General features: G+C 31.0%; 6 protein-coding genes across 6 annotated transcripts; 3 read left to right on the top strand and 3 right to left on the bottom strand.

Moving 5' to 3' along the window:
* Window positions 1-363: 363 nt before the first annotated feature.
* PmUG01_04027500 (ubiE/COQ5 methyltransferase, putative) lies at window positions 364-1,896 on the top strand (the record flags this gene model as incomplete). Its single annotated transcript, XM_029003275.1, has 2 exons — window positions 364-493; window positions 707-1,896. 2 exons carry the CDS (start codon window positions 364-366, stop codon window positions 1,894-1,896), a joined length of 1,320 nt encoding a protein of 439 aa, XP_028859725.1.
* A 251-nt stretch (window positions 1,897-2,147) lies between these two features.
* Window positions 2,148-4,874, bottom strand: PmUG01_04027400 (conserved Plasmodium protein, unknown function; the record flags this gene model as incomplete). The annotated part of the gene is made up of 1 exon (XM_029003274.1): window positions 2,148-4,874. The coding sequence occupies one exon, from the start codon at window positions 4,872-4,874 to the stop codon at window positions 2,148-2,150; it is 2,727 nt and encodes a 908-aa protein (XP_028859724.1).
* Window positions 4,875-5,964: 1,090 nt separating this feature from the next.
* On the bottom strand, window positions 5,965-8,689 carry PmUG01_04027300 (conserved Plasmodium protein, unknown function; the record flags this gene model as incomplete). The annotated part of the gene is made up of 4 exons (XM_029003273.1): window positions 5,965-6,893; window positions 7,402-7,935; window positions 8,154-8,234; window positions 8,434-8,689. 4 exons carry the CDS (start codon window positions 8,687-8,689, stop codon window positions 5,965-5,967), a joined length of 1,800 nt encoding a protein of 599 aa, XP_028859723.1.
* Window positions 8,690-9,646: 957 nt separating this feature from the next.
* PmUG01_04027200 (conserved Plasmodium protein, unknown function) lies at window positions 9,647-10,773 on the bottom strand (the record flags this gene model as incomplete). Its single annotated transcript, XM_029003272.1, has 4 exons — window positions 9,647-9,874; window positions 10,036-10,169; window positions 10,363-10,539; window positions 10,710-10,773. 4 exons carry the CDS (start codon window positions 10,771-10,773, stop codon window positions 9,647-9,649), a joined length of 603 nt encoding a protein of 200 aa, XP_028859722.1.
* A 1,832-nt stretch (window positions 10,774-12,605) lies between these two features.
* On the top strand, window positions 12,606-15,756 carry PmUG01_04027100 (conserved Plasmodium protein, unknown function; the record flags this gene model as incomplete). Its single annotated transcript, XM_029003271.1, has 6 exons — window positions 12,606-13,792; window positions 14,059-14,152; window positions 14,346-14,441; window positions 14,946-15,114; window positions 15,287-15,450; window positions 15,682-15,756. 6 exons carry the CDS (start codon window positions 12,606-12,608, stop codon window positions 15,754-15,756), a joined length of 1,785 nt encoding a protein of 594 aa, XP_028859721.1.
* A 2,128-nt stretch (window positions 15,757-17,884) lies between these two features.
* PmUG01_04027000 (conserved Plasmodium protein, unknown function) lies at window positions 17,885-19,279 on the top strand (the record flags this gene model as incomplete). The annotated part of the gene is made up of 1 exon (XM_029003270.1): window positions 17,885-19,279. One exon carries the CDS (start codon window positions 17,885-17,887, stop codon window positions 19,277-19,279), a length of 1,395 nt encoding a protein of 464 aa, XP_028859720.1.
* Between the last annotated feature and the right edge of the window lie 728 nt (window positions 19,280-20,007).

Genomic DNA, 20,007 nt, shown 5'->3' with positions numbered 1-20,007 from the left:
TTAATGTTTTATTATGTAGAAGAGGAAAAAAAAAAAAAAAAAAAAGAAAAGAAAAGAAAAAATTATCACCCGGATTTTTTTGCTTATATTTTTTTTAAAGAACACAATATAAAAATAGTTGGGACGAAAAATAGCGCAGTGCTTAGTAAAAGTAAGGCGCAATTTAGTAAGCAAAATTATGGAAAAAATTAAAAGGCAAAAGAATGGAGCAAAATTAAAAGGCAAAAGTTAGTATCAAAAGTAACTATTCCTAATTTTTTCTTAATCGCATCATCTCCTCCTCCCCCACCGCGGCCTTTTCGATTTTACACTACGTATGAACAATCCGCTTAACAAAATTACTGACAGTTTTTTCTATCCAAAATGAAAGCTAAAAAATTATGCGATTACTACAACTATAACCGTTTCAGAAAGAAAAACAATCTGGTTTCATTTTTAAGGAGGGAACTGAAGTCATATAGCACAAAAAGCGATCACTTCAGTAGCAATGAAAGTAACATCGATTATTTTTATTTTTATTTTTTTTTGCATTACACTTTGCGCAAATCTGTATAAATATGTGCAGTATTTTTTTCGCTATTTTTGTAAAATCCTGTCCCGTTCATAATTTTTTTTTTTTTTTAAACGTATGTTTATGTGAGAAAAATAAAAACTTCATACTATCATAATTTCGTAATTTTGCAACTTCTGAACTTCTCCAATGCAGAGCTGTACAATTTTGGATTTCAAAAAGTAACGGAGGAAATAAAATCAAAGCTTGTAAACAACTTATTCAGTAAGGTGTCAAATAAATATGACTTGATGAACGATTTGATGAGTCTGCGCTTGCACCACTGTTGGAAGAACGAGTTGGTAAAAGAATTAGACTTATTTTTAAAATATCATAGTTATAATATGGAAGAAGAAATGTACATACATAAAAGGGATACCATAAATGAAGATAAGAACATGGAAATGGGAAATTTTCACAAAATGTGGAATGAAGAACAATATTCAGAAGATCCCCATATAAGGGAAAGAGAAAAATACGAACATGGTCAGGAAAAATATGAACAGGATAGAGAAAAATACGAACATGGTCAGGAAAAATATGAACAGGATAGAGAAAAATATGAACAGGATAGAGAAAAATATGAACGGGATAAGGAAAAATATGAAAAGGGAATGGAAAAATACGAAAAGGGAATGGAAAAATATGAAAAGGGAATGGAAAAAAGTTCAGCATCACAGGATGGGGGAAAAATGCATTCCTGTAAAATTTTAGATTTAGCTGGAGGTACAGGTGACATCGCTTTTCGAATATTAGAAAAATATAAATATCATTTAAAAAAAAGAAAAAGTAGTAATAACAGTTATAGTGAATATTTGTCTGATGAGATGTGCATAAATTATATGCCCAACATAATTGTTTGTGATATTAATAGTGATATGATTAAAGTAGGAATAGAAAAGGCAAAGAATTTAAATTATGACAAATATATAACATGGTTAATTGAAAATGCTGAAAATTTAAAATCTTTTGAAGATAATTCAGTAGATATAATTACCTTATCATTTGGTATAAGGAATTTTACAAATATTCCAAAAGCTTTAAAAGAAGTACATCGAGTTTTAAAACCAGGTGGAAGGTTTTTATGTCTTGAATTTAGCAAAGTAAATTGTGATGTTATAAATATTTTTTATAAATTTTATTTAAATAATTTTATTCCCTTACTCGGGAAATTAGTAGCAAATAGTGAGCATTCATACAAATACTTAGCAGAAAGCATACAGACATTTTTAACTCCTGATGAGTTATCTCAATTAATGCATCAGTGTAATTTTAGAAGCATTTCTTATACAACCCTGTCCCTAGGAATCGTTGCTATTCACTCCGCGTACAAGTTAATCATATAATAAAATGCGTCTAAAAAAAGAAGGATATATGTACACATAATAAATATATGCATACTAATGTGTGTATACACTCGTGATCATATATGAGGAAGTAAGTTTATTTTTACTGCATTATTTATTATTATTATTATTATTTTTTTTTTTTTTATGTACGTAGTAGTAAACATTAAGATTTGCAATAATATTTTACGTTTATAAAAAAAAAAAAAAAAAAAAAAAAAACTACTCCTTACTATTTTTTTACCCCCATTTTATGCTTGATCCTTTTTATTTTTAATATAATCTAAAAAGCTCGTGTACTGTAGTGTCTGCGAATATTTACTCATTATATCGTGGACAATTTCATTTTCAGTTTCCGTACTTTGCAAATTTGTTTCACCATCTGTTTTGAATTCTTTTTTCTTCCGTTCCACATGGGAAGTTGTGTCCATTGGGGCATCTGTACTTCCCTTCTTATTCTTAGTTTTAACCGCCTTATCCTTCACTTTCCCCGCTTTACCCTTTGCTCCTCCCGTCATATTTTTTTCTTCGTCCACCTTATTCTTAGCTTCCCTCACCTTATCTTCCCCTTCACTCATCTTATTCTCAGTTCCCCCCACCTTATCCTCCCCTTCTCCCATCCTATTTTCAGCTCCCCCCGTCATATTTTTTTCTTCGTCCACCTTATTCTTAGCTTCCCTCACCTTATCTTCCCCTTCACTCATCTTATTCTCAGTTCCCCCCACCTTATCCTCCCCTTCTCCCATCCTATTTTCAGCTCCCCCCGCCATATTCTTCTCTTCTTCCACCTTATTCTTAGCTCCCCCCACCTTATCCTCCTCTTCTCCCATCCTATTTTCAGCTCCCCCCGCCATATTTTTCTCTTCTTCCACCTTATTCTTAGCTTCCCTCATCTTATCTTCTCCTTCTCCCACCTTATCTTCCCCTTCTCCCATCTTATTTTCAGCTCCCCCCGCCTTATGTTTTTTCCTCTTTCTTTTACTCTTTTTTGGCGATACCCTATGGGAAGACTGCTTTACCGTTTCCTTACCATTTACCGCTTCATCATTTGAAGTGTATATTTTGATATTCTTATTATCAGAATCTATATGTTCATTCTTACAATTTTCATTTTTTATTTCTCCCTCTTCTTCACCTTTGATATTGGATCTATTTTGTTGAACGAGAGGTTTCACTATGTCGTTGTTTCTGTTCACTTGTGTGAACTTGGTTGTTTCATCCTGAGTACTGTTAACCATGTTTATTATCTGAGATTCTAATTTTTCATTTATGCTTTCATCCCAATTATTCTTTAACTCCTCTATCTGTTCAATGCCTTCCATTCCCTGTTCCCTCTCTGCACTTACAAATATTTGACTTCCATTTTTACATTTGCTCGCCCTCTCTACATAGTTAATAAGTGTCATATCACTTGATGTAATTGGTCCATTTGGCACATATGGTACAATATTTAATTTTTCTTTATCTTCAATTTCTTCCTTTCGATGGATATTATAGCCATTGGTGGTAATGTACTTTTTCTTTACTTCATTGGGTTCACATCCATCATTTTTTCTTGTTACTGTGTTTACTTTCCTTCCGTCTTCATTTTTGTTTTCATCTATACACTCACCTTTTTCACTTTTCACTGGATAGACGTGTACCTCTATATTGTTGTTCTTGTCGGTATTTGTTTCTACTTCTTCCCCTCTTACTTGTACAACCGCCTGTGAAATGCTCAAAGAGTTCTTTGCTTCCGAATCCTTTATTACACTTACATCATCATTACATTTTACATCAACTTTTTCTTTAAGCATATTTGATAGTTCATACACACCAATTGTGGTAATTCCTGTTTGTTCGCTTGCTTCGATTTTTACGGCTTCCTCCTCTTTAACATTTCTAACCTTGTCAGTGCTTCTAACCCTGCCAGTGCTTCTAACCCTGCCAGTGCTTCTAACCCTGTCAGTGCTTCTAACTCTGCCAGTGCTTCTAACTCTGCCAGTGCTTCTAACTCTGCCAGTGCTTCTAACTCTGCCAGTGCTTCTAACTCTGCCAGTGCTTCTAACTCTGCCAGTGCTTCTAACCCTGCCAGTGCTTCTAACTCTGCCAGTGCTTCTAACCCTGCCAGTGCTTCTAATCCCTCTAATTATTGTGATGGAAATAGGCATTTCCATATGCACCCCTTTCCTACAGCAAATGGCAGGACTGCTGAATCCCCTTGCACTGTTCGAGTTGTGTTTTCCCATCTTTATCCCTTCTTCAAGTGAAAGTAGTAATAGCTCCTTCTTTCGAAAATGTTCATGCTTAAATAGATTTAATCTTTTATTATCGATGTAGGTAGAAGAAGCACCATTTCTTCTACTACCTTCAGCTGAGTCCGCTCTACAAAAATTAATATTGCTATTTTTTCTGTCATCATAATTTAACGAATACGTTTTTTGGATGTTTTTTCCTTCTGATAGTTTCTTCTCAGTGCACCCTATACATTTCTTTATTATTTTTTTACATAGTTTATGTCTCTTCATATTATAAACAAGTTGCCATTTTGTTAAATTACTTAAACATTTACGTTTCTGAGTTTTCAACTCTCTTATACTTTTTTTTAATTCCATTTTAATTTTCTTACATTCCTTGAGTTCTATTTTATCTACGCGATCTCCCCTAGCATGCTCACTTATATTCTGATTTCTTTTTCTATTATCACCTTTAACATTATTTATGTATACTTTACCCTTACTGAACTCTTTTAACTCCCTTTCGTAATTTTCATATTTTCTTTTTACCATGTTATCATAATCTATCAGTACAGACAATTGATGGTAAAACTCTTTTTTATTATTCCTACACGAGTCTATATGTTTATCATATACACAAATCATTGAGTTTATTCTTTTAATTTCTTTCAAGAATTCGTTCTTCCTGTTTCCTTTGTGTTTACCCATTTCGCTGCTCTTTATTGTTATACCTCTTTGATGTGTCTTATTTAAGCTCTCCATTAGTTCATATATATATGTATGTATGTGCAAACACACACATATATATATACCTGTATACGCATGTATTTGTTTGTTCAATTTTTCTCTTTTTTTTTTTTCTACTAGCAATATTGCCGAAAATGGCTAGTTAAAAAAAAAAAAAAAAATAAAAAAAATAAAATATTTCTGAACAACGAGTGCAAGATTAAGAAGTTCCTTAGGATTACGAATTTTAAACTTGCTCTATAAAAATTTACATTGGTGAGACTATGTTTTTCCTCTCTTCTCACAATTCATACGTCAAGTCATTTTTTCCAATGTTTGCTGCGTTAGAGACGCGTGCTCACATACAAGTGCACATAAGTACATACACATAAGCATACATATCTGCAGGTACATATACACGTTCATGCAGAAAGGAGGGGAGAAAATTAATGCACGCTTTGTCATCATATCTTCTTCAAAATGTTAGACGTGCAAGAATTTCGCTCTATATCAATATCACATGAGAAAAAGTGAGTTGCTCTGATATTCATGAATAGAGTTAAAAAAAAAAAAAAAAAAAAAAAAAAAAAAAGTACCACAATGCGCAGTAGAAAAAGGTATGTATATATACTCGTGTGTGTACATGCATATACTTGCGAGAAGACCAGATAGGCTCCTTCCCCTTTTCTTTGGTGTAAAATTAAAAATTAAAATTTAAAAATTAATAATGAAAAATGAAAAAGACAGAGTACACCTCTTTTCCGTAAGTCTCTTTCGTAAACTGCAATATGTCTAAACTCTTTAAACTTTGTTGCTTGCTTTTTTTTTCTTTTTCCCCCTTACATTCGTTACAGGGACTACTAACTCTTAAGCATATCTGTGCGCTGATAGTTTTGGGGTTTCTTTAAAGACTGCTACTATGAGAGTTTTTTTCACTAAAAATTTGCGTTCCACATAAAATTGTACATTCCATGTGCACATATATATGGGTCAGTTCTTCCTATACTCCATAGCAACGCCGTCTGCTCTCCCCTCATCAATAAGTATGTCTGATGTATTCTTAAGAACAACCATATTGTTCGCTGCATTTCTATTTGTCGTTACTTTATTTTGAGCATCATTTAGATTATTTCGCTTGATTTGCTTGTTTCGCATGTTTCGCATGTTTCACATGTTTCGCTTCACCAACTTCCTGCACACTGAAGTGGTCGCTTTCCTTTGAATTTTCATCCAAAATTATTTTCCCTTTGTCTGAATCTAAACCCCTATTTTCTTCTTCCTTACGCTGACTTACTTTCCACTTCTTTTCTCTCTCACCCTTTGCCCTTTTTTTTTCCCCTTTCTCCTCTAGTACGCTAGATTCTACTACTACTGCTTCTTTGTCGTTAAATCTAGTTTGAAATTCCTTCTGGTTAGACTCATCATGAATAGGTTCTTTACGCTTACAGATTTCATCAAATATATTCACATGTGTATTTATATCTTTATATCCACTTATATTTTTTTCCATTTCACTTACACTTTTACTGTTATCACCGAGTCTTGTTTCAAAGGTAATATAATTATCATCGTCCCTCTTGTTATTTTGTATGCCTGCAAGGCCATTCTCGTTATCACCTTTGTTATCTTTGTCATCTTCCTTTTTTTCCATCATATTTTCTTCCTTCTCATTCTCTTCCTCTTCACCCTCCTCTTGTGCTCTCTTCTTCCTAAACAGCTCTCTGCACTCCGCAGGCCCATGCGTACATGCAAGTCCGATTTTATTTTTATTACTCTTTTTTAAATTTACAAGTGCAGGTAAATCTTCCTGATTAGTCTGGTAAATATCATCAACATTGATAGATGCCCCATTTGAAGGCCTCCCTTTATCTGTTCTTTCAAGACAATCTTTTGGTAACTTCTCATTTTCAGTTAGCAAGAACAAACATTTTCCATTGCATTTTTCTAAATTTACCTGAACTTTTTTGGAGCCATCTATTACGTCAGGGGTTACTTCACTATCACCTTCTCCAGGTTGGTTGTATTTCTTTAATATCTTATTGTTCATGTATGAGACTAAAAAAGAAGAACGGCACAAAAAAAATAATAAAATAAAATATCTACGAATAAAATATCTACGAATAAAATATCTACGAATAAAATATCTACGAATAAAATATCTACGAATAAAATATCTACGAATAAAATATCTACGAATAAAATATCTACGAATAAAATATCTACGAATAAAATATCTACGAATAAAATATCTACGAATAAAATATCTACAAATAAAATATCTACAAATAAAATATCTACAAATAAAATATCTACAAATAAAATAGAAGTCCCAAATACGAAGAATCATTACTAACATATGAAATTACTTCTAAATGAAGGAGTCATTAAAAATATAATTGTATGTCAAATTGTATAAAAATAGTATCATTAAAAAAAAAAAAAAAAAAGAAAAAAAAAAAAAAAGAACCTTTGTATAAGAGGAATCCACGAGAACGCAAAAACTTCTTTCTTCTTTTTATTTTTCTGTTTCTCTTCCTATTTGTACTCCCCTTTATATAAATACCTGTACAAATGCCATCAATCTGGAAAGGGTATTTTTGTTGGTACTCCTCATTGCAACATTTTGCGTTTATGATGAAAGCTCTCTTTAAAAGATTATTTTCCATCTTATACTTTTCACATAATTTTTTGTAGTACTTTTTTAAAATAATATACTTTTTAACCATTAAATTAATATTTTTGTCTTTTTTATTCTGAACATGTTCAGCTTCTTTTGCACTGTCGACAATGTGTCTATAAGTGCTGCTTACTTTGTCTACTTTGGTCCCATAGTTACATAGTCCACTTATCTGAAGATCAATTAAGACTTGATATATTTTTCGAACTTGTAACATAAACAATTTTGTATTTACATAAATTAACTCTTTAATATCTTCATGCTCAATTTTTCTCATCAAATAATTTAATTCATTTGATTTATTTGTATCCTCCATAATTTTTAAAACATTAAAAATACTGTCACTTATATTTATTGTGTTGGTTATGATGTTTTTGTTTTGCTCTATGATGAAGTTCAACATCGACCTATGGTGGGATTCTTCAGAGGGGATTAAATATGCACACACAAACGTGTCAATAAATAATAAAATAAAATAATAAAATAAAATAATAAAATAAAATAATAAAATAAAATAATAAAATAAAAAAAAAAAATAAAAAAATAAAATAAAAAAATAAAAAAAATAATAAAATATAAGTTCTCTGTATCATGTGGGCATATAAAACAGGAGCATAAATAAGCTAAAACAAAATTACCTCCTTTCATTTCCCCTCTCAACTCACAATTTGGCCATTTCTCTTTGGTATCCTTGAGCCTTATAGTTGACCATTCATTGTCTACAAAAAAAGGGAAAGAAGTTCACTTAAAAATGTTTAGTGCATTGCTTTGAGGGCATAGGTTGGGACTTAGGGACCAGGGGAGGAAAGGATATGCCCAAATGCGCACACTGTTGAACTGCCTACAAACAAGCTTATTCTCCCCATGCAAAGTTAAGTCCTTCGAGCAGTGTTAATCACTCCGATCAGTGTTAATCACTCAGAGCAGTGTTAATCGATTCGCACAATAAGCACTTGCCTACTACAATGGAGCTGTAGGTCCTCAACTCCTCCTCTTCTTCTGATATGCCATCTAAGCAGAATGTTTTGTCACTCGCACTGTCAAGCTCTTTTCCTGTTTCGACGTTTCTACTAGTGTTATAGTTTAACGTGCTAAGCGAGTACTTGTTTATGGCTTCACATATTTTCGACGATCGTAATTCAGATACCGATGTGCAATGTAGGGTCTTGTTCATCCTAATTATTACACAAGGGGGGGGGTATTCAAATGGTAAAGAAATACGTTCACAGGTGTATGCATATATACATGTACTCACACATAGGGGTGTACATGTTTGTGCACTTTAGTTTTAACTCTTTTAAAATTTTTTGAGAAGAATTAAATTATATGCGCCCATTTTATTTTTCTATTTCGTCTTTTCTTTAATGTTGCATTATTACATTAATGTGTATCCGTAGTGTTATTTAGGGATATAAAAAGAAAAGAGGTAAGATCGACAAGGAGAAGGAACGAAGGGAAAAAAAAATAATAAACGAAGAAAGATAAAAGCAGAGGGGAAATTTTTGCTTATTCTAATCGTACAAAGCACTTTTTGTCTCGTTCTCAGTTCAGGAAAAAGTCCAAAAAAAAAAAAAAAAATAAGTATAACATAATACAGCATAACATAATACAGTATAACATAATACATCATAACATAATACAGTATAACATAATACAGCATAACATAATACAGTATAACATAATACAGCATAACATAATGCAGTATAACACAATACAGCATAACATAATGCAGTATAACATAATACAGTATAATATAGCACAGTATGGTATAATAAAAAGTAATAAAGGAAAAGGAAAGAAAAACGTGGGGGAAAAACTGCGGATAGGTAAAAAAATGAACAAACTATGATAAATGTCGAAAAAGATGGATGTAACAAAATGAAAAATAAAGTTAAGCCTATTAATACAAGAGAATACTCAGCGATGTGCAAAACGAGGGCAAAGAAAAGGTGCATGAACACATTCACTCACGTTTACGTATATAGCTATATACTCGCAAAACCGTGTATCTATCTATATATATGCATACACATACATATACGTATGTAGTCGTATATATATATATAATATATACATATGTGTGTATGCATCTTCCCATTTGTACGGTATCAAGTGCGAGTAAAATTTTGGTCTATATGTTCCTCCAAAGTAGTTCCACTCTTTCTTTACTCTCCTCATTCTCACTCATAGCAATAGTAAATAACTGCTCAAAGAAAATGTTTATTTTTGCTTCATTCGAAAAGAGAAAATATCCTTTAAAATTTGGTTTGTCCTTAAAAAATGAACCGACATATTTTACTTCATGTGAAAGTACCCAATCGCCATTAGTGAAACTTCCTTTGGACCACTCTCCGAAATACTGATGAGAAAATAAACACACACACACACACACGCGTTTGAGATATGAATACGCACATACATACGTACATACATATACACCCGCGCACACACATACATACGTATGTATATGCACACATGCACATTTATATATATTTATATGGGCGCACGCATCATTTTAACATATTCCTTAGTCGAAAAGAAGAAGTAAATTCCCTTGCCATTTTTCTTGTTATTTGTCCATTCTCCATAGTAAAAGTCTCCGTTAGGATATCGTTGGAAGCCTACCCCTTTTTTTTTTCCATTTTCAAAATTGCCTGTGTATACAAAAATTAAAAAAAAAAAAAAAAGAAAAAACAAAGAAAAGGAAAAAGAAAAAACAAATAAAAGGATAAAGAAAAAATTAAGGGTTCAAAAAAAGGTACAAAATATGGCGCAAGATATGATACAAAGAACATGCCCACTATTTCATGCCCAAATTTTTGAAATTTTCTTCTCACGCTCAATTACCGTAATAAAACTCCAACTCATTTTTCGTAAGCTTCCCTAGTCCATTTTTCTTTTCGTTCAAGTAAAAACCCTCATAGGTACTTTTGTTTGAGTAATAATATTTACCCTTACACTTTTTTCCATTGTCAAATGCCCCAATGAACTTGTCTCCATTTTTGTACTTTACTTTGGCTTCACCTGTTTATTTTATTTTATTTTATTTTATTTATGGCTTAATTTTTCTACAATTCTGCTATAACTATGTTTGCCATTTTGGTTTGTCACCTATTCACTTAATACACGACTACACTAATGCACCTAGAAACGTTTACATAAATGATATTGCCTTCGCGAATGGATGTGTGTACCTGTATAATTTTTGTCTAGCCCCTCATGTTCAAGTTGGTTCTTTCTATTTACGTCTTCCGCCATTTTGCAGACTCACAAGGATACTCTACGTTTCTCTCCCTGCGCAAGGGCCCACATATATACACGCACACATATATACCCGCACACATATATATATGTACACATATATATATATATGCACACATATGTATGTATGCTGCTACATCCAAGTGGGTAAATATAGAACATTTTACTCAAATGAGAAATTTAGTGTTGAGTTCCTAGCTAATTTAACTCATGAATGACAAAGTTAACTCCCCCCAAGTGTTCGCCACCTCTTCATAAAAAGTCGTTGTACATAAGCACATATTCATATATGAATATTTAAATAAACCATACATATATGGAATAATGAACATATAAATCCATACACAGGCTAAAATAATGGTGTACGTGAAAAAAGAAAAAAAAAAAAAAATTAAAAAAAATGTTGATATGAAAAGCTTTGTAATTATGTTTTATAAATATTTTTGTAGTAAAATATTCTAAAGAATCCTCAGCAATATATGATATGCCCTAATTTCGAATTTTCTTACCCTAGGGGGCCTCTTCTCTTTGTGCAGAGCTCCGACGACTGTACAATATGAACAGGATATGTCCTTCAAATACGGAAGCATGTGATATAGGAAACAGTGCAATTTTTTTAAATGATCAACTTTTTATCCTTTTTTTATTTTTTAATTTATCTACTATGCTCATTCTAGGACGTTTCCTACATGCATGAAAATATAAATCATTTGTCTCTAGCGATTATAATGCGTATAATGAATGTAATGTGTATAATGAGTATAAAGTGTATAATGAGTATAATGTGTATAATGAGTATAATGTGTATAATGAGTATAATGCGTATAATGAGTATAATGCGTATAATGAGTATAATGCGTATAATGAGTATAATGCGTATAATGAGTATAATGCGTATAATGAGTATAATGCGTATAATGAGGGTAATGCGTATAATGAGGGTAATGCGTATAATGAGGGTAATGCGTATAATGAGTATAATGCATATAATGAGTATAATGCATATGAGTATATTTTTTTTTTTTTTTTTTTTTTTCCCCTTGAGGAATGCATATCGCGCGCTCTTTCGCCTGCACACAGTCAGAATTGCCAACGTTTTGGGCAAATGGAAAAGGAGATAAAAAATGTGCGTCCAAATGACTGTTCATATAAGCAAAAAAGTGAAAGACTCAGAGGAAAAACTAACCGACGAGTAAAGCTCCTAAAAGGTAGAATCCCTTATAGGCTATTTTCCAATGGGAAGTACGTAAATGCGCGTATGGGTGTGTTCGTTTTTATGCTTTTGATTGTGCGTTTATGTATTTTGCTTTGCGTATACATTAGCGCACACGTTTATATACCTATGCATAGATACACATGAGCTTACATATACATATGCTTGCGTACTTATGCGAATTTCCACAATAAATATGTTCAAATAAGCGAACAAAATTGCTATCCTCAAGGCGTTCGAAGGAAGAACCTTTTTGCGGTTTGCATGGATAGTATACAGGCGTGTACGAATGTAAATGCACATATGAATATGAACACATGCACATAAGTATATATATATATATATATAAACACATATTATACATATGCCAACATACACACATGTGTGCATGACCGTAATTCATCTCAAAAGGTAAAACAAAAACATGAAACGGAAGCTCATCCTTTATGGGAGACATAACTGGTACTAGGTTCCCACTCCTCCAATTTTGTTAGTATGACCAAAATATTACCACTAAACCGTATTGTATCACTACACCATCGCCTTACCTCCTGATCACTACATCCGCTTCTTTTCTAATTACACGCACAACTCACCAAACTGAATAAACTACATAATGAATCTAAGAGAGAGAGAAAAGGGAGAGCCAAAAACTGCTGAAGAGAAAAACGAGGAAAAGAAAACAGCTTCTTCCATCATAATTCTAAGCGACATAATTTCTAAATCGAAAAAAAAAATGAACAGCATATTTTGTAAAGACAAACACAATGAGAGTATCATTGATGAAAAAAAAAAAAATTATCTAATAAATGTTGACAAAACATTATTAAAAAAAGATATAAACTGTGTTAGTTACGCCTACAAAAATTTAAATAATCGCAGTGTTTCTAAAAGAGGGATATATAACAATAATGTGTCAACAGTTAGTAATAGAGGTGATGATGATATACTTGATAAATTATCACTAGAAAAGAAAAAAAGAAAAAATGCAAAAACTGTAGTAAGTTGTCAAGATTCAGACAAAAAAGCAATGTATTCAATGATATACGACACTTTTATAAACAAAAATTTAAAAATAAAGACCGATCACTCAGTCGGAGCGTCTAATAAGGAGAAAGAAAAAAAAATACAAAGACCTCACAACAGGAGTGTCTTACAGGCCACCACCCATAATAAAAAAAAAAAAAAAATAAAAAATAATAATAATAATAATAATAATAATAATGATAATGGAAATTTTAATAGTAGCAATATTTCTCATATCTCTAACATTTCTAACGCTTCTAACACTTCTAGCATTTGTGATAATAAAGACGGAAATCACAGTTCAGGTGACGTATATAATCACGCAAGTTCCTCTGCAACTAACTTGCTACAAATTAACGAAAAGAACATCCATCAATACAGAAAAAATCTAGTAGCACAGATAATACAAAAACAACATGCAGACAGCTCAGCACAAATAACAGAAACAAATGAAGAATTAAATACTCTTACTAATGATGGCTCATTTTTATATGAAAAGATAAAAGCAAAAAAGGAAAATAATAAAAAAATCAATTTTACCCAAACTCCCAGTCAATATGAAAAAGACGAAATATCTCATTTTGCAAAATATTTAACTAAAAAAATTCTGAACAAAGCAATAATTCAAATTACATATGAACAAAATGTTAAACAAATTGATAAGAAGAGTAAAATGGTTAATATAAACGACCAAACGAATAAACAGACCTACTCTAATCTCGTAGACTACCAGCAAGAAAACCTCCATGTGATGGACGAGATGAGTGAAATGTCCAAGTGAGTTCACAACGGTGGTCCCCTTATGTCTATGTTCATCATGCTGTTTATGTTTCCCTTTTGCTAACATATATCGTTTCGCTTATGTTTTATCGTGCTCCTTATGTTTATTTTTTTTTTTATTTTTTTTTTTATTAATCTTATGTAATTCAATAGAGCGTAAATTCTTTTCCTCAGTGATGATTAACCCATAAAACGAACCCCCCACATACTTAATGTGCACACCACTGTCTATATGTTAATCTTTCCTCATCTCTTTCTTTTAGGTTCTTCGACATTTTTAAAAAGATAAACATATTTTCAATATCTCGTAATATGATAGATGCCTTAATAACACGAAACATTTCTCTCGCTAATGAGGTAAAAGCAAGCTCGAGGCAGCATCAAAAGAACAGACACGAACTTGTACACATATGTACATATGTATGTATATGTATATATATATATATATATATATGTATATGTATGTACGTATCCGTGTATGCACATACATGTGTATTTTCCCTCTATTGAGAATGTATATTTCACATTTCCTCATCTTTTCTTGTTGAAGAGAAACGAATTGAAAAAAGCAGAAGAATTGGAATGGTGCAATGAAGTCACAACGAATTTGCTAAAAAACACCCTAGCATATTTAGCAACGGAGAAGGTATAGATGAAAAAAAAAAAAAAAAAAAAAAAAAGAAAAAAGGGGAAGTACCTTGTCAGTGATTTCCTTGCGTTGACAAAATGTCCACTGAGTTTGCACCCCCACTTTCATCATTTGGTCTATTTTGTTCCATTTCGTTCTACACCATTCATTTTGTTATATATTCCATTATTTTATCTCATTATTTATTACATTATTTATTACATTATTTATTACATTATTTATTTCATTATTTATCTCATTATTTATTACATTATTTATCTCATTATTTATCTCATTATTTATTCATTATTTATCTCATTATTTATTCATTATTCTCATTATTTATCTCATTATTTATCTCATTATTTATTCATTATTTATCATTATTTATCTCATTATTTATTATTTATCTCATTATTTATCTCATTATTTATCTCATTATTTATCTCATTATTTATCTCATTATTTATTTCATTATTTTCCGTTTTTCCCCCTCCTCAAATACGATGTCCCCCCCTCAAGATCGTGTCGTTCATCACCGAGGAGCTAGTTGAGGACAGTTTCCTAAAATTCTGCACAAGTCATAACAATTATGTGGAAACAATAAATCGATATTTAAATAAAGAAAATATTTCTTTTCATGAAAGAAGGAAAAGGGAAAATGGACACTTGAACTTTTTGCTTTCTAACGGTATAACGGAAAAGCGCCAACGGGAACGAGCAGCGCGTAAATTTAGCAGCTATGTAAATATGTACATGTGCATATGTACATATATATATATATATATATGTATATGTAAACTTTTTTTTTTTTTTTTGTTCTTCATTGCAACATCCCCTCCTCATCGCTTCATTCATTTAAGACAAAATAAATGTAACCATACCAGTGCGAGTAAAAGAAGATATGAATCTGGATGACGTTTTGAAAAAAATAAAAAACTACATACTCAAGAAATTAAAATTTTTAAGGAACGAGTATAACTTGAATTTTGTGAGCATAAAAGACAAAGGGTGGAGAAACATACTGGTAAGTAAAAGGGAAGTCTCACAACGATAAAATAAATAAATAAATAAATATATATATATATATATATATATATATATATATATATATATATATATAGTAGATAGGTATACATACGTATTTTTTTTTTTTTTTTATCTTAACTCGTGCCCCTTCAATATAATGAACCACTATTTTTAGCCCCATATATTATTTATTCCTTTATTTTTATCTACGTTTTGCTCCCTTCAACAGAGTATAAAGGATTTGTTTTCATCGGATACGAACGAATTTACCATTTATTTAAAAAAAAAAAAAGTTTTATCATGAAGTTCATAATTTAGCTAGCCAAGCAAGAAAAAAAAAAAAAAAAAAATTTTTTAATTAGCTAGCTATTATATGGGAAAGAAGGAAAATATAATCGAATGAATGACCGTAGTAATTACCAAATTAATGACCACAGTAATTACCAAATTAATGACCAAATTAATGGCCATATGAATGACCATATGAATGACCATATGAATGACCATATGAATGACCAAATTAATGGCCATATGAATGACCATATGAATGACCAAATTAATGAATGAAGGAAGGATGAGCAGAATGAAGGAAAAAAAAGGTAAGGGGAAAAAAGGACAACATTATTGCCTACCCATTCGAAATGTAAAATTCCGCAATAGATAATTGCTTTGGGGAGAGGGGGTTATTTCTTTTTTAAGTATACACTAGAGAAAAAAAAAAAAAAAAAAAAAAATTGGAGTGATATCTATGTATATTTACGAGTAACATACCAATGAGATGGCCTATATGCGTCATTTTCTGCCTTTGCTGTTTCGTTTTCGTTTTCGTTTTCCTTTATATATTAGTATATATATTATTCAACAAAAGAAAACGCAATAATTTATAAAAAGAAAAAAATTCTGGATAAAAGTTATGGCGCTACTTGTTTTGAGGGAATATAATCATTCCATTAAATTTCGGAAGAGTATATTATTTATACAAAAATTAAAAGTATAAATTAAACTACGCTGAATAAATAGCACACGTTGTATATTCTTTTACATATGCATAAAACCTTTTCAGCTATCACGTTTACAACTGCCTTTTTTTTTTTTTATTTTTACACGACGTAGCGAAAAAAAGAAGTAAAGGAATAACAATATAAAAAAAGTTAACGACAGGATAATAATACACGTTACCCTATCCATTTCATTTCAAGTTATCTCTATTTTTCTGTGTTCTCTTTATGCTTGTTTTATAAAACAAAAAGGCACTAACATATATATATAAATATACACATGTAGATATGTTCATGTAAATGTAAACGTCCATGTAACTCCCATTTTTCCTTCTTTATGCTTTCATAATAAAATATAATATTTTAAAACATTGTGCTCAATTATTTTTGCATACATATCCAATCGAATACCCTCTTTTTTCTTAGCATATACATACTTGCATTCATACAAATATAAATTTGTACATAAATTAATACATAAATTGGTACATAAATTTGTATATAAATTGGTACATAAATTTGTACATAAATTGGTACATAAATTTGTACATAAATTGGCACATAAATTTGTACATAAATTTGTACATAAATTAGTACATTCACGTACGAACTTACTACATTTGTAGTTTTATTTTTTTTATTAAAAATAGATAAATTTAATTTGTGAATAATGTCGAACATGCAATTATTTGTTGCTTGACTTGTACATGTATATACGCATTTTTTTTTATTTGCCGTTCATTCGTTTGGTAGTTCATCCGTGAGCCCATTTATGCAGCAGCTTGTGCGACTGCTCTCGCTGCGTGTCCTTATCATGCACAAGAATGTAGTGAAAAACAGTATAAAATTTTGAACAAATTAAAATTTTTTTTTTGTTTATATACTTGTTAAGGGAAAGCAGAAGAATATATTGTTCTTGCGAAATTAAAAAGAGGAAAACGAATTAAATCACTTTCAAAGTGTGGGTTTGTTTGTTATTTGGCCGTATAGAAATAAACCATTCCTGTTTTATACATTTACATGCACATTTGCAGAATTATGTACATTCGTATGTGATAAATTAGCACACAGAGTAGCTCTGCGGGATGCAGTAGTACATAACGTAGTACCCTACGTGGCAATACGCAACACATATACGCCCAAATGATGAAGGATAACACCTGACCAACGCGATAAGGCTCATTCTCCTTCCTCTTCTTTTTCCCGCGGTTTTTATGCAATATGTAGTATCATTTTTATTGTTCTTACTTTATTTTATTTTTTTTATCATTTGTTTTTTCATCTGTCTTTTCAGCATACTGCCGTATACTATAATATATATATATATTTATGTGTACACATATATATGCATATATACGTACATATTAATTTTTGCATGTATGTACGCGCGTAGAAGAATACTGCTAGCACTTACGCGCGCGGTTGTATCCAAAAATGAATGTGAGTGAGGATAACGCTATTACGAGAAAAATTAATTTTCTTCGTGGCCTGGACAGTAGAGGAGGTACTAGTAGTGGTATTAACAATAACGTGAGGGGTAGAGGGGGCAATGTTGAGGACTATAATGCAGTGCTCGACAATTTTGAGGAGTGTGTGAGGGTGAGGAACGGGTACCGAATTAGCTCCATACTGAAGCTAACCCAATTGCCTGTACCTGTTCATGTAATAGATGAAATGAATGAAGTGGATTTAAGAAAGAAAATAAAGAAAAGGAATTTTTTAAAAAATTATGAACAGTTAATAATAGACCATTTTAATATTATAAAAATATTATGTAATAAAAGTTATATCAATTGGGATGCATTACTAAGTACAAGTTGCAAATTTTTATTTACGTTTATACAGATATATTGTGATAGTTTATGGTTACTTCCATACTTGTTATCGGTATGTTCTTTTTTGAACAATATAAGTACCCTTGCGGATTCGTATAATAATACAAATAATAAAAATGATATATTTAATGATGAGAATAATGAGGAGTTTAATGAAGACATAAATGATAAGAATAAATACACAATAGAAGTACTGAATTCTATACGTGGAAAAATAGGAATAGTGAAAGGAGATGCAGAAAGGCATGGTGCATTTGTAATATTAATGCTTCAATCAATTAAATTATGTATGAAATTAAATAATATGCAAATAACATCTAGCTTTTTAAAAATTATTAACACAACTGATATTAATTATATGTATATACCTAAATTTTTTATTGTCTTATTTAAAAATCAATTAGGGAAATTATATTTACAAAAATTAGAATATGAGATGGCAGAAAAGGAGTTCATATGGGCTTTTTCTAATTCTAAAAAAAGTAGAATAGAATTTAGAAAAAAAATACTAGAATCTGTTGTTTCAATTCGTTTAAATAAAGGTATATATCCTCCAAAAATGTTATTACAAAAATATAATTTACATATATATATAGATATAATATATTCAATTAAACGAGGGAATATATTTTTATATAATAATGTCATACAGAATTTTTCCAAATATTTTTTTCAAAATGGATTAAATGAATGTATTGATCAAATTCATTTCATTGTTAAAAGAAATTTGCTTAAAATTATTGTGGACTGGTGGAATAATATTATTAAAGATAATCCAAATAAAATTTACAAAGTACCTATATCCTTATTTCATCATATTTTTATTTGGGCTGGTATTACTCAACATCATTACTACTTAGAGACCATATGTATAATTACATCACTCATTCTTTTCAGGTACATCAACGCGTATATTTCCTATGATAACAATATACTCGTCCTTAGCAAAAATGATCCCTTCCCCTCCCTCTCACAGCCCCGCATCAGCAGATGAGTCGTTCACTGGTAAAGATAAGTAGCAGTGATTAGCAGCTATAAGCGGCGTGAGCGGTAATTAGCATCGATTAAAGTGAACTAGCGGCGATTGTCGGCATACATAACTGGACGAGACTACAACCATTGAACACCAATGCGTATTCCTTAAATATACGAAATTAACAGAGCAGTTTAAAAAAGGTGAATATTTTGTAATAAATTAGAAGCCAACCTAGCTGAGCATCTTGCATGTCTAATAATTGGGGACCATCTAACAGCTGCTTCTTCACCCCTATTATACTTACCAATCTCTTCATGTACGTTTATTCTGAGCTTGTCAATATGGTTAGTAATATCCTTAACATAGGTTACTTCCCTAGTTATTACCATACTTACTGCCCCAGTTCCTCCCCCAGCTAGCGCTTCACATTTTGAGGTGCGCTACCCCGGGATGCTTCTTCTCATATTTTCCGCAAAATGTAAAAGGAACGATGACAAAATGGACAAGAAGTTAAAAACAAAAACGTAGCAAATTTAAACATGAAGAACATAATTTTTTTTGACCTTGAAAATTTTTCATAAAACACTAAAATATGGTTAAACGCTAAAATGTTAAACTATTAATTCTTTTTTTTTTTTTAAACTGTACAACCCAGTTATTATTGCTCTATGTAGGTAAAATATACTAATAATTATAATACACACCACCTTGTCATAATGTACTACGCCAAAATAGTCATATCACAA

This window comes from Plasmodium malariae (assembly GCF_900090045.1).
Source record: "Plasmodium malariae genome assembly, chromosome: 4".
Lineage (NCBI taxonomy): Eukaryota > Apicomplexa > Aconoidasida > Haemosporida > Plasmodiidae > Plasmodium > Plasmodium malariae.
The sequence above is the reverse complement of the archived record's forward strand: the minus strand, read 5'-3'. Positions and strand labels throughout refer to the sequence as shown.